Source organism: Pieris rapae, chromosome Z, assembly GCF_905147795.1.
Source record: "Pieris rapae chromosome Z, ilPieRapa1.1, whole genome shotgun sequence".
NCBI classification, from domain to species: domain Eukaryota; kingdom Metazoa; phylum Arthropoda; class Insecta; order Lepidoptera; family Pieridae; genus Pieris; species Pieris rapae.
In genome coordinates this window covers 4,258,632-4,274,198 of record NC_059534.1, presented here as the reverse complement: position 1 = coordinate 4,274,198, position 15,567 = coordinate 4,258,632, and the positions used below count along the sequence as shown (strand labels likewise).

Genomic DNA, 15,567 nt, shown 5'->3' with positions numbered 1-15,567 from the left:
TAGATTAAGATGTCTATCTCAGCTAGTCAAAATTGGATTGAGATAGGTAATTGGGTTTGGGCGATAGTCGTTATAATATGAATATTTTATAAGCTGCGCCCGGAGTCTATAACTTCCATTAGCGACAGCAATTTCGATTTCGACGTTTTTGTGTGCAAGTTGGATGTTATTCTCTTAATATCTGTGGCGATGATGTCAACCAACCTCAAAAACACATTATTTGAATCAGGGTCGTTGTCCCGCTATTGGAAGTTACGGATAAAGGCCCAGCATTAAAAAGATACATAATATTACGTCTATATCTACCAAATGATGTTACACGTATGAACGAAATGGAAAAAACTTTTACACTTTCAATATCGACATCATCACGTTGAAGTTAAAATCGTTTATTTGATGTTTGACGGTTAGTTCAATTGTTTTCGAAGCTAACAACATGATTGCTATTATTTGCATATAAACGTCAGTTTCGGGCTATATATTTATTCAATTGATACTAGATGAGAGAATTTTTTTATGTCAATTAAGCGTGAAAATACTTTATAACATTTTTATAGATAATACTGGTACTGTATGTATTTCCACTTAATTTACAAGACTTCGTCCTAAGTAAATGGTGTTATATCGGTTATAAAGAACAGGTCTTTAGTTAAATATTCATTTGGGTGAAGGTAAACGTCATTAAGTGAAACCTAAACACTTGGCTGCATAGCCTGTTTGAGGACGATAGTTCACGGGAAAGTGTAATACTAAACGGTGTTCTTCTATTCTATATTTATTTACCTGAATCGTCCCAGCCAACTGTCAGCAATCATAGCTCCGATTAATGGGAAGAAATAAGCGAACATTGTGAATGTATGGTACACGACAGTAGCCCCATTGTCGGTGTATCCCAACTTGTATCGTAGGTATAGCGATAGGATTGCTAAAACAAATAGGTATTACACATTAAAATCTACTAGGTAAGGATAATCGGTAAGGATATTCTAGTGGTTAGCCTCAGCCTGTCTACCGTCAGGAAATCGCTTTTCTTACCCTGAGATTCACTCGTACTCTTACGCCCGAACCCAATAATTAATCCAAATACTCAAAAACAATCTGCGATCAGACCGTGACAGTCGATCAATCTCCTATCTGCGTCTAAAAAAACCTACGAAGACAATCCATTTTTGGCGACGGATAGAATGCAATTTCTTCATTGGCGCACTTTTTACTATATTTGGATTAAGGTGTCTATCAGATTGTAAAAAATGGATTAAGATAGGTAATTGGGTTTGGGCGTTAGACTCAATAGAAGTGTGTCATCTAAGTTAAAATTAAAAAAATATATAATTGGAATTTGTGGCAACGTAGGGTCGTTACCACTGGAATTGTAAAAAAATATAAATTAACACACGATAATGGACACAGTCTCCTAAACTTGCTGAACAAATTTAATCCGTTTTCCAAAATAAACACTATTATTTGTTTCATATATCCTTCTCTAGCTTCCGCTCGCATAGATTTCACATTGCGTTACATTTTAGAATAATATTATTTGAATCAATAGTAATTCCCCGAGTTCTAAGTTACAATAAAAAGAAGATTTACACCGCTTTGTTTTAAAAGTTATGTCGCACGAGTAATCATGTTTCTGCTACTTTAAAGAAAACAATGGTTATTATGATAACGACTGTGTGTTAGACAGCTGTATTATCAAACTACATATTAAGCTGGTTTAATTTAAAGTCTGACCTTACAACATACGTACTTACTTAAAAACAATACATATATAATAATTTAATTCTCTTTATTGACTTGCATTATATTAATAACCCCAGACGCAAAAAGAAGAAATTATGATAAAATTGTGTGTCAGTATGTATGTGCCATGAATGCTTCTGATGTATGTATGATATGTGTTACAAACGCATAGACTAATGATGAGGATTTTTCTAAGAAATCTGACCGTATCTAACACTCGCTGGTGCGTTAATGTAGAACGTCGCAAACCAGCATTCATTAAAACCAAAAATTTACTTGCCAGAAAAAAATAATTATTACGGAACAGACACAGAAACCTAAGACATATGGGACTTACAAGACCACTGATTTTATTCTTATAATTTACTCATGCATGCTGTATGATTACCGTTTACGGAGCAACGGAAGCTGTCAATAAGGAATCATTCTAAACATTTTATTGGTGCACCGCTCATTTTTCCTTGTGCAGCCTCACCCACAAAATGGACTAACACAAGTGATGTTTAAACAGTAGTTTCTATACCTATACCTAACCAGCTGTTTAACTTTAAAACACTAGATGAAAATAAAACTAATGTTATGGACTGCTGATGTTAAGTTTAGTAAAATAAAACTTTCATATATTCTTCATACTTTCAGAAGGTTTAAAGACACGTAAAGTTACATACAAATGAATAAATACGATTAAAACATTGTCATAACTGCTTTGTGCACAAAAACTTGTGCCACAACAAAGTCAGTAATCAGAAAATTGTGAAATGTTTTCACCTTACCGATAGTAGTGATAGGAAATTGGGTTGAAAACCTCATGTATTACCTAATACCTATAGATTACATTTGTAAATTAGGTTACTGTCGAAGAGTAACCTGCAAATAGATATGTAGTCTTAATACGACTCTAACCCCGTCAGATTAATTTAATAATATACCAACCAACCAAAAAAAAACCGTACGGAAATCCGTAAATGAAATGTAAATGAACAGGTTATATGTATAATATATTTTCAACACACAAATATACTGTATTTACAATATGCTTAACGTAATAATAATAACTAAAAATTGATAAATTTAATTAAAAAGTTTGGTGTAATGTGTTCATTTAATGCTGTATTGTGTAATCTTTTCCTGTATTGCGATACTTATTCGTTGAGCGAGGAAAGCACCGGCTCTGGATGGTTCTTTAATAAGATCCCACGATGGAACAAAATAAAAATCGAATGAAAGACTAATATTTGAGCCGCTTTTTCAATTTTCTAAACCATAAAAGGAAGACAGTTAAGTTAGGAATATATATAATTATGTACAGGCTAAGGGAAAATTTTAAAGCTAAACAAATCACAACTAAAATTGTATGCTAATTGTTAGATTTATTTCTACTAATATTTTATAAACTAGATACAATAGTATATATATAGATAACTGATTTTCAGTAGTTGTTGTCATGTTAGTTTTGCATTTATCATTTTCACTGATAAATGCAAAACTAACTTCCGTCAAAATGATCTTAACAACAACTTTTTGTGACACCAGTATTTTCGTACTTGCATCACTTTAGGGAAAAATACTGTATCGGGAGTATTTACAATTTCGATTTGAAAATATAAAGAAAATTCATACGGTGGTAAAGAAACGGAACGTGTTACGTTATGCAGACGCAATGTCGGCGTTCACAATTATTCGATATCTTAAACTTTACTAATAGTAATAGTCTAATTAGTATTTGAATATTTCCAAACTAGCCAATAAAAGACTAAGCAAATTCCTTATTGATGATTTTAATTAATTATTAAAAGCAATTAATTGATAAGGAATTGGCACGTACCACATATTGATATGTCTTAACTGCACGTGGCAAATTTCTTTAAAGATTTTTGATAAATCAATAAAATAAAATATTTTATTTATTATTATTAGGTTAAGTATATTGTAAATATTGTATTGTATGTTGGAATTAAATGATAACTAAGTACGTACCACGCATTCCATAGTAAGAAAATCTTTCGCAAAATTCATTTGTGACAATGAACCCCACTGCTTTGGGATATGGCAGTTTCTGAAAAGAAAATTACATATGTTTATAAACGATAGTTATATGAAAAGATGGGGAGAGTAGTAGGGATTCACGGGTTCTGCCTCAAGAGGCAGAACCCGTGAATCCCCGCGTGGGTGGCCAATATCAGCGTCACGGTATGACACGAAACTAAAAAAAAAAAAAAAAAAAAAAAAGTTTGGTCTCTTTCCCCACTAAACAGACCGTGCTGAGTCGATAGCACTCACTCCCGAAGCGATATTTCTCTCTGTTTCGAAGTTAGGTTTTGCTATACGTTGCAAATTAATCGATTTACTAATCACCTCATAATAAGAATGTAACGTCTCGTCCAAATCCTCATTTACTAATCACCGAGTCAGTTTCGTATCCATAATTAGCAAATTACCATGCGCATTTACCTGCAAATGCACCAGGACAGATGGGAAAAGGATTTACTGAACATTAAAAATATGATTTCCGTGTTTTATGTGTTTATTTGCATTATGTTACAATACAACTTTACTAGTGTCATGTCATTTCTTGGCGAGTCATACGAAAAATTTCTGAGGTAATCTTCCAAGCTGAAACCCCAGAACTTGTAGTACAAATATACTACACAATACTCCCCACAAAAGGCAGAATAGATGTCCTGAACGCTAGCTGTATTATAGCTCCATACCCGACAATTTCTTCTTAAAAAATCCGCTATTACTCTAATAGGCTTACGTCCAAATGAATCAAAATATTCTCCAACTTTTTCGTGGTTGATATGAATAGCTACCCAATGAGATCCTGGTTGTGAGTCAGGGTCGAGATTGCATATAATAAATGTGGGTAAGTGTACGTGCATTGGTAGGCGATTCGAGGGGTACACGCTATACTGGATGCTGGGATGTATTTTATGGAGACTCATTTGCAGGTTTAATGTATTCATTTTTACTCCAACGCGTTTGACCTTCTACTCTTATATATTGCACTAAATACAATTCCAATTCCTATCAATCATCCACCTCAACTAACATCTCGTTGTATTGTCATCCCAATATATGTGATATCTTATATGAATTTATTTAGAAAAGTAGGGAAACTATTAATGAGAAACCATATTTTTATTTATTATATTTCATTCCGTTTATTATTCTCAATTTAATCATAAGTACATAAAAGTCATTTCTTAACTACTATAATCCACACATACATTTCTGTTCTTATCTATTTCTATAATGTTTGAAAACTCTGCATAAACTACACAGTTAATTGTTTCAGTCAATGCGTTCTCGAATCTTACTTCCATTCTCACACTACCATGACGAATGAGATTCCAGTGAATATTAGAGTTAGCTGATAAGTCGGGGGTTAAATCAAAGGCTAGTAAACAGTATCCATCTGAGTATTGCTCCCTCGATATCCCATTACCTTCGTTAAGAAAATGTATACCGGTACCTGAGTACAGTGTGTGGTATGCGCTGGCAAATACATCGTTTGGGAATGATGGTTGTAATGATTTTGATGGTATTTGTTGACCGTCTATATATAAACTAAAGGAGCAAATACCGAAGTTTTCAAAGTTGAATGGGTTTTTATTATAACTACCATTGAAGGCGGTATTATTAACAAAACCAATGATACATCTCTCAGGAACCTGTCCTAAAAATATATTGTCCAGTGTCTTACCCTGCACACCAGATGGTATGGTCAGGACTTTCACTTCGCCTCTTGTTATAGGATATTTAGCTGTAGTAGTGGCAAGAACCTTTTGATGGGCTATTAGTATTGATGGATTAATTTTTGCTCTGCGTATTATTAAAGTTGCATCTGTGATACAGACTTTGTATTCTAAAATTATTACTAAGGCGAAGGGTGTTAACAAATGTGTCACAAAAAAATTAACGTTAGACAATTATAAGTCATGTTTATTTAATAAATTTAATATTCAATTTTGTAAAATGTATCGATTTAAATCGTTAAAACATACAATTTTCACCCAAGAAATTAATAAAACATGTTTATCTTTTAATGATACCAAGCGACACATTCTACCAAATAATATAGATACGATACCACTGGGCCATTATAAACTCGTTAGCAATTCCAAGTAAAAAAAATAAAAGAAAAATGTGAACTAAATTATTAATAATATGTTTATGAAATTTAGTTGTAGATAATTTCATTACTCATTATTATTTATTTATGTGTTTTATAATATTTTGTAAGATAATGTTTTCATATTATTGTTTTATTTAGATATTACCTTATTTATATTTTAGAGTAACTTTAATGTATAAATAAAATCTTTTAAAGAAAAATATTCAGTTTTATTTGGATACCCAAAGAAGAAAGAAGTATAAAAAAATGATTCATTTTATTCATCCTTTTGCTGCAATCATAGCAGGTCCAACAGGATGTGGAAAATCAAACTTTGTAGCACAATTCATTAAACATAGGGGTAGTGCATGTAATGAGTCTTTTTCTGAAATAACATGGTGTTATGATGAAATGCAGCCACTATATAATATACCTGGAGTGAATTATCATCAAGGGTTGCCTGATTTGCATATGTTCGATGGTAAAAATCCTCATTTGATAATAATAGATGATTTAATGAGAGAATGTGACGGTAGAGTTGTTGATATATTTACAAAAGGAAGTCACCATAGAAATTTAAGTGTTTTTTATATAACACAAAACTTATTTCATCAAGGAAGAGGACAACGTGACATTTCCCTTAATTCAAGTTACATCATTTATTTCAAAAATCCCCGTGATAAAACACAAATTAAATTTCTAGCCAGACAGGTTTCGCCTGAGAACACTAAATTTATCGAAGAATCATATGCAGATGCTACAAAAGTTGCTCACGGATATTTGATGATTGATTTAAAACAAAATACTGATGATACACACCGGATAAAATCAAACATTTTTGAAAACACTCACTATTGTACATTATATATCACCATGAAAGCATATAAATATCTTTGTAATCAACGATTTTGAGTCAGTTTTAAACTATGTATCATCGAGTAACAACACATAAAGATTTATTGTCAGCTCTACACACATTAAAACCAAGACATCGGAAGGTATTACTGAAAACCTGCAATAATCAAGAAATAAACTGTCTTTGTGAGTGTATTTATAACGTTTTGAAAGGAAAAGTACCATTGAAAGGAGCAGAGAAGTCTAAACTTAAAAACCTAAAAAATACCTTACGTAAGCTAGTAAGCAGAGGAAAAAGTTTTGAATATAGAAAAAATATATTAATTCAAAAAGGAGGTTCCTTTCTTCCAATAATATTAGGCACTGTTCTAAGTAGTCTTATAAGTTGTTTTACTAATAAACCACTATGAATACTAAAAAAATGCTGATTATTGAACACGATTTTGTTGATAAAATAACACATCAACAAAATGAAAATAAAGTTACACCACGAAGTCGATTAGACAGTGAAATGGAAAAAATAATGTCAAGCCAATTAGGAGATCGTGAGAAATGGGCCCTTTACCAACAAATTTTACAAAGATACCTTCATTTTTCTATGGTAGAACGTCAACCTCAAGAAATAATATTTACTGAAAAAACAGTAAATAATAAAACTTATGAAGATGGTAAAATTAATTTCACTGATAACGAAAATGAAAATGAAAAAGTGGTAGGTGGTGAACAACCGTCGTTGGGTAAAGACGTCTCGTTTCAGTTGTCAACACAGGACATATTAAATTTGATTCCGAAAACTTATATAAAGAAAGGAGAATTATTGATGGAATCCATTCAAAACCATAGTGATAAATTACAATGGAATAAATATGGTACAGTGGTAATTAGTGGAAAAGAAATTCCTGGAAGTAATATTATTGATTTAGTAAATGATGCATTAAGACCTTCAAAGAAAGCAGATCCCATCGGTTGGGAAACATTCTCAGAATTTTTAAATGATATAAATATACCACTGACATACATTGGTAATCTCAAAAGACTTAAATATATTGGCAATCTTAAAAAACATCACACACTACCGATCCAAGAATCAAGCATCGATTACACTTCTCCGACTCAATCAAATCATAACAGTAAAATAAAAAACAAAATTGATTGGGATAAATGGACCCCATATTAAAGCTTCATCAAATATATTATGATATTTCACATCCTGCCGGTTACAGTAATGTGAATACATTAACAAAAGCGATGAATGGAAAACTTTCTAAAACAGATGTAGAGACGTGGTTGCAGTCTCAAGAAACATATACGTTACATAAGCCAGTTCGAAAAAGATTTCTGCGAAATAAGTACATTTTATCAAATTTTAATGAATTGTGGCAAGCTGACTTGAGTGACTTAAGAACTTACGAACAGGATAATGATGGATATAAGTATATTTTATGTGTCATTGATGTTTTTAGTAAATATGCGTATGATAGAGCAATAAAAAAGAAAGATTCTGTTACAATAAAACAGTGTTTTACTAGCATTTTTGATGAAGCTAAAACTGTTCCTAGACATATACAATCAGATAAAGGTACAGAATTTGTATCTAAAGATGTCCAAAGTTATTTAAAAAATAAAAATATAAATTATTATACTACAAATAATCCAGATATTAAAGCAAGTATAGTAGAAAGATTTCAGAGAACTTTAAAAATGAAAATGTGGCGTTATTTTACATATAAAAATACACATCGCTATATAGATATCTTACAAGATTTAGTTAGTTCATATAATCACAGTGTGCATTCTAGTATAAAAATGAGACCATGTGATGTTAATAACCAAAACATTATGAAAGTTTGGAGGAATCTATATTTTGATGGAATTTCATGTAACTCAAATTTGAAAAAGTTACCCAAGTTTAAAGTCGGTGACCATGTAAGAATTACTAAACAAAAACATACATTTCAAAAAGGTTATGAAAGTAATTGGAGTGATGAAATATTTATTATAACTTCAGTTATAGATCGCTCACCATGTGTTGTATACACTTTGATGGATTTGGAAAATGAATCTATAACAGGCACATTTTATGAGAAAGAATTACAAAAAGTTACATTTTCCCCCACTTCTGATTATAAAATTGATAAAATCTTAAGGTATCGTAACTCTGGACTCAGAAAAGAAGCATTAGTCAAGTGGAAAGGGTACCCAAACAAATTTAATTCTTGGGTATTATTATCTTCTATCAAAACTTTACAATGAAGGAAAGTTTTTATTTAACTTTACTCAGCAATAGTTCCACACAATATTTTCCGGGAAATATGACTTCAAATTTTTCTACAAAACTACCTAAGCCCATTACATTAGAAGGAGAATGGATGGTAGGTATAGTTGAGTTCCAATATCCCTCTACTATGTTCTCCGTGCAAGAGCATGAAAATATTATGTACATAAGTAAAAAAACTACCATCAATAACGAAGAGACCACACTAATGTATAAGAACCATATACCGGCCACCAACTATGATAATATACAAAATATTCTTATAGCTTTAAATTCGAAAGAGAAAGTTAGTTTTCGCCAGGACACCGTGTCAAAGTTTGTCTCTGTTGCAGTAAAGGATCCATCAATAATTTCATTATCTCTATCACCTAATTTGAGTTTTCAACTTGGGTTTGAGCCAGATACCAATCTAGTAAATCAAAATATCAGTAAACGCCCTGCTAATCTACATTTAGGGTTACCATCACAATTATTTGTGTATTGTGATATTATAGAACCACAAATTGTTGGTGATGTCATGACACCCCTGTTGAGAATTATACCCTTAGATCCCGCTAAATACATATATGGTTCAAATAAAATGCATATATTTTCACCACCACATTATTTACCTGTTATGAGAAGAGAATTTGATGTTATTGAGGTAGATATAAGAACAACCACGGGAAATGCGGTACCATTTCAATACGGTACATCGTGTGTGAAACTTCATTTTAAAAAAATATAATCTTTATATCTTTTTTGAAATGTATACACCTCAAGATACTATTATATGTCCTTATGAACATTATTATTCGCAACAAGCTGGATCTGGTATTAATGTAATCTACAAAGGAGCCTTACATCAACGTGGTCATGGTATCGGCAGTTTTCTTGGGGGGTTATTTCGAAGTGTGCTACCTTTACTCACTAGTGGTGCTAAGGTGATTGGAAAAGAAGCACTTAACAGTGGTATTGGGCTTTTGTCAGATGTTGTAGCTAGTCGCCCCATTAAAGAATCAATTAAAAATCGTTTGAAAAGTGCTAGTTCTAACCTTAAACACAAAGTTGATACCAAAATTGATGAACTTATGACTGGATCGGGTGTTAATAAAAGACGAAAATATAGAAATGAGCTCATTCGAGTTTCACCTCTTAAGAAGAAAGACGCTTTAAGGAAAACAAGGAACAAAAATATTAATATTTCCAAAGATATATTTTCAAACTAATCATAATGTCATTTATTCATAATCATTCATGTGAGTGTGTTAAATCTGAATTGGACCTATTTGCTCTTCCTTCCACACAAACAAGTATCGAATATGGGCACTGGATACACTACAAACCAATTTCTTCATTAAGCGATGATGGACCCATCGAATTCCAAGTACCTGGTACAGGAGACGACTACATAGACCTTTCGCATACACTACTCCATCTCAAGGCTCAAATTAAAAATCAAGACGGTTCTGTAGTTAATGCAGCTAATGTAGTGGCACCAGTCAATAATTGGTTACATTCTTTATTTAACCAATTGGATGTTTACCTAAACCAAAAACTTGTGTCACCCCCAAATAACACTTATGCATATCGTGCTTTCATAGAAACTCTATTAAATTATTCATCATCTGCCAAAAAATCACATTTGACATGTGGTTTATGGTACGAGGATACAGCTGGTAAAATGAATGAAACTAATGAGGCAAATAAGGGCTTTTACAAAAGACAACAACTTTCAAAGGATGGTAAGGATGTCGAAATGATTGGACATTTACATGGGGATATATTCAATCAAGATAAATTCCTCATTAACGGGGTCGAACTATCTATAAAATTAGTGAGATCGAGAGAAACATTTAACCTCATGTCACAGAATGCAGATAATAAGTACAAAGTCTGTATCACAGATGCAACTTTAATAATACGCAGAGCAAAAATTAATCCATCAATACTAATAGCCCATCAAAAGGTTCTTGCCACTACTACAGCTAAATATCCTATAACAAGAGGCGAAGTGAAAGTCCTGACCATACCATCTGGTGTGCAGGGTAAGACACTGGACAATATATTTTTAGGACAGGTTCCTAAGAGATGTATCATTGGTTTTGTTAATAATACCGCCTTCAATGGTAGTTATAATAAAAACCCATTCAACTTTGAAAACTTCGGTATTTGCTCCTTTAGTTTATATATAGACGGTCAACAAATACCATCAAAATCATTACAACCATCATTCCCAAACGATGTATTTGCCAGCGCATACCACACACTGTACTCAGGTACCGGTATACATTTTCTTAACGAAGGTAATGGGATATCGAGGGAGCAATACTCAGATGGATACTGTTTACTAGCCTTTGATTTAACCCCCGACTTATCAGCTAACTCTAATATTCACTGGAATCTCATTCGTCATGGTAGTGTGAGAATGGAAGTAAGATTCGAGAACGCATTGACTGAAACAATTAACTGTGTAGTTTATGCAGAGTTTTCAAACATTATAGAAATAGATAAGAACAGAAATGTATGTGTGGATTATAGTAGTTAAGAAATGACTTTTATGTACTTATGATTAAATTGAGAATAATAAACGGAATGAAATATAATAAATAAAAATATGGTTTCTCATTAATAGTTTCCCTACTTTTCTAAATAAATTCATATAAGATATCACATATATTGGGATGACAATACAACGAGATGTTAGTTGAGGTGGATGATTGATAGGAATTGGAATTGTATTTAGTGCAATATATAAGAGTAGAAGGTCAAACGCGTTGGAGTAAAAATGAATACATTAAACCTGCAAATGAGTCTCCATAAAATACATCCCAGCATCCAGTATAGCGTGTACCCCTCGAATCGCCTACCAATGCACGTACACTTACCCACATTTATTATATGCAATCTCGACCCTGACTCACAACCAGGATCTCATTGGGTAGCTATTCATATCAACCACGAAAAAGTTGGAGAATATTTTGATTCATTTGGACGTAAGCCTATTAGAGTAATAGCGGATTTTTTAAGAAGAAATTGTCGGGTATGGAGCTATAATACAGCTAGCGTTCAGGACATCTATTCTGCCTTTTGTGGGGAGTATTGTGTAGTATATTTGTACTACAAGTTCTGGGGTTTCAGCTTGGAAGATTACCTCAGAAATTTTTCGTATGACTCGCCAAGAAATGACATGACACTAGTAAAGTTGTATTGTAACATAATGCAAATAAACACATAAAACACGGAAATCATATTTTTAATGTTCAGTAAATCCTTTTCCCATCTGTCCTGGTGCATTTGCAGGTAAATGCGCATGGTAATTTGCTAATTATGGATACGAAACTGACTCGGTGATTAGTAAATGAGGATTTGGACGAGACGTTACATTCTTATTATGAGGTGATTAGTAAATCGATTAATTTGCAACGTATAGCAAAACCTAACTTCGAAACAGAGAGAAATATCGCTTCGGGAGTGAGTGCTATCGACTCAGCACGGTCTGTTTAGTGGGGAAAGAGACCAAACTTTTTTTTTTTTTTTTTTTTTAGTTTCGTGTCATACCGTGACGCTGATATTGGCCACCCACGCGGGGATTCACGGGTTCTGCCTCTTGAGGCAGAACCCGTGAATCCCTACTACTGGGGAGTAAAAAGGTATACATGTATTTTAATTTTTGTGAAATATATAAAAATACATGTATATTGTGTTTATTAATCACGTCAAAGTTTTGAAATGGCCTTTTATGTTTAACTAATTAAGTTTAATCTATTAGTTGTAAAACATATTTTATAACTATGTATGAAGATGAATATTTCTACAGATAATCATATCTTATACCAATGTAGAATGAAACATATAAAAATAACTCTTACGTATATAGTAATTGTTAAAAACGTAATTAAATTATATACCAATACATAAAACCAAACGAGATAACTACTTCATAATTATTCCCAAGAAAACTGATAAACAAATGACAAAATGACAAATAAATATTAGTGAGATTATGAATTTCATTAAATAAATTCCTTAGTAATTATCATATACAGTTTTATAGTTCCTAAGAGTTAACGTTCCCGGGACTTCACCGATATAACATCTGAGTCATATGTCTACTCTGGGTACTAGTTGAGTCTTCAAAAATCTATTCTCAATAAGGGTCAGTCATTTCTGACAGCTTAAATTTTTTATCTATATATATAAAAGAAAGTCGTGTTAGTTACACCACTTATAACTCAAGAACGAAAGAACAGATTTGAGTGAAAATTGGTATGGAGGTAGCTTAGAGCCAGGAGACGGACATAGGATACTTTTTATCCCGTTCGACAGCGTTCCCGTGGGACTTGACATGAAACGTCTGTCACTATAAAAAGTGGTATAACAAATAAGAATCAGACTTGGAATAATAAAACGCAAATGATAGCTATGTAATTGACGTATAATGACAGCTATGTAATGACGTATATATGACAATTTGATATTTGTAAGAAATCAATGTTCAAAATATTTCTATTAAATAAATACGTTTAATTATTTTTACAATTTACAATTTAATTATAATGATAGTGCTATTGCCCATTCGTATAAACAGTGAAGAGAACTATAAAACTCGGTATTGTCGTATGTATACAGTTCATCCAAAGAATGATGAATGTTTCTATTTGTTGTTGTTGTCGAATGACGCATTTAATCGAGTATTGGAACGGGAACGTGAATATGATCACCAGGAATTAGATTTAGTAGTTCAAACGAATGTACCCCTGTTGAAATACCAACAAAAGGAAGTTTATGATACTTTAATGAAGGCAAACGATGAAGAAAATGGTGGTTTATATTTCCTAGATGCCCTTGGTGGAACTGGCAAGACATTCCTCATGTCATTAGTTTTAGCAACTGTTCGGGCGAGATCCAACATAGCGGTTGCAGTTGCTTCTTCTGAAATAGCAGCCACATTGTTAGAAGGTTGCCGTACGGCTCATTCAGAATTAAAATTACCGTTAAATCTTCAAACTATTGGAGAACCAACGTGTAATATTGCAAAACACTCAGCAATGGCCAAAGTTTTAGCGGCATCGAAAATCATCATCTGGGACGAATGCACAATGGCGCATAAACGTGCATTGGAAGCACTTAACCGAACATTAAAAGATTTACGCAATGAATCGAGATGTTTTGGAGGAGCAATGATTTTACTGTCTGGCGATTTCCGCCAAATACTGCCAGTAATTCCAAGATCTACGGCTGTCGACGAAATAAACGCTTGCCTCAAATCGTCAAATCTATGGCGCTATGTGACGAAACTGCAGCTGACAACAAACATGAGAGTTACATTGCTTACTGATAAAAAAGAAGAAAAAGAATAAAGATGTAGATGACCTGAACTACATAATGGTATGCGTTTGGTGGTTAGAAAATTGAAGAACAATGTAATTTACGCTACGATAATGATAGGAAAATTTAAAAGACTTCAATTTCCGATACGTCTTGCATTTGCCATGACCATCAACAAATCACAAGGCCAATCCTTAAAAGTTTGTGGTTTAAATCTAGAACATTCATGTTTTTCCCATGGTCAATTATACGTGGCATGTTCACGGGTCGGAAGACCATCAGCGTTGTTTGTTTTTGCGCCTGATAATAAAACAAAAAATGAAAAAATGTGTATCACAAGGTACTTAAGGGAAGAGCAACCTATGTACTAAAATACAGAAATAATAATGAATGATTAATGTAGGTATTTAATTTTTTTGTATTTTTTCCAATAAAAAAACCCAAACTGCTTATTTATTGCCATTAAGGCGGAACAAAGTTCGCCAGGTCAGCTAGTTGTTTCATTAAATGAGTTAAATTTAGAACACAGATCACGAACTGAATTCCTCGTTCATGAATGTCGACAGCCAGTTATAACTGGATTGGGACTTTATGAAAGCCGACAAGCAATTGGAGTGAGTTATTAAGTTCATTGGTGGTCCACGACAAAGATTTCATATTATCATGATTACAGACTTGACCGATATAATGATTGACTCCGTTGATGCTGTTTACCGATTTAATGATCGCAAAGTCAAAAAACTGTCGCGATTCAAATCATCAATTCGAACAAGGTTGCGCTTGTTTTTGTGTAACCTTGTAGTTTTTTTTTATGCTGAAAATTTGTAGGTTATTTTTTTTTCATGCGACTGAGGCGCAAACTAGTTATTGTAGAATGCGCTATAGTACAGTACGCTTCTCAGCATAATGCTGAACCAGGGCCAGTTACAGTTAAAAGAGAAAAATGTTATTTTTCATAATTTTCTTTGAGTATCATTATTATGTTGTCTGTTGCAGTGTCGGTATTTCGTTCATAATAAATGTTATGTCTATCTCTATATACAGTGCCCGATTATATAAAGTTTATTGCTTTAGATTACGATGATAAAGTTCAGAGCTCTATAAAAGTACCCCGCGTCGATCCGAGTGCAATTGACATTTGCGGTTTATACGGAGGTTTGATTTACCTATGTGTATATTTCTAAGAGGGTTTTTACAATACTTGCATGGTTTTGTTTAGGCGGACATAGCTATCACAAAAGTAAAGTGTTCAGATACTTAAAAAACA

General features: G+C 32.8%; 1 protein-coding gene across 2 annotated transcripts in view; it reads right to left on the bottom strand.

Moving 5' to 3' along the window:
* The window catches only part of LOC110997367 (peptide transporter family 1), a 34,818-nt gene that overhangs the window by 10,177 nt on the left and 9,074 nt on the right, over positions 1-15,567 (bottom strand). For both annotated transcript variants that reach the window (XM_045633994.1, XM_045633995.1), the window contains exons 2-3: positions 3,721-3,799; positions 784-925 (exon numbers count right to left, since the gene is read on the bottom strand). In XM_045633994.1, coding sequence (XP_045489950.1) covers positions 784-925; positions 3,721-3,799 — 221 coding nt within the window. The remainder of the gene's footprint in view (positions 1-783; positions 926-3,720; positions 3,800-15,567) is intronic.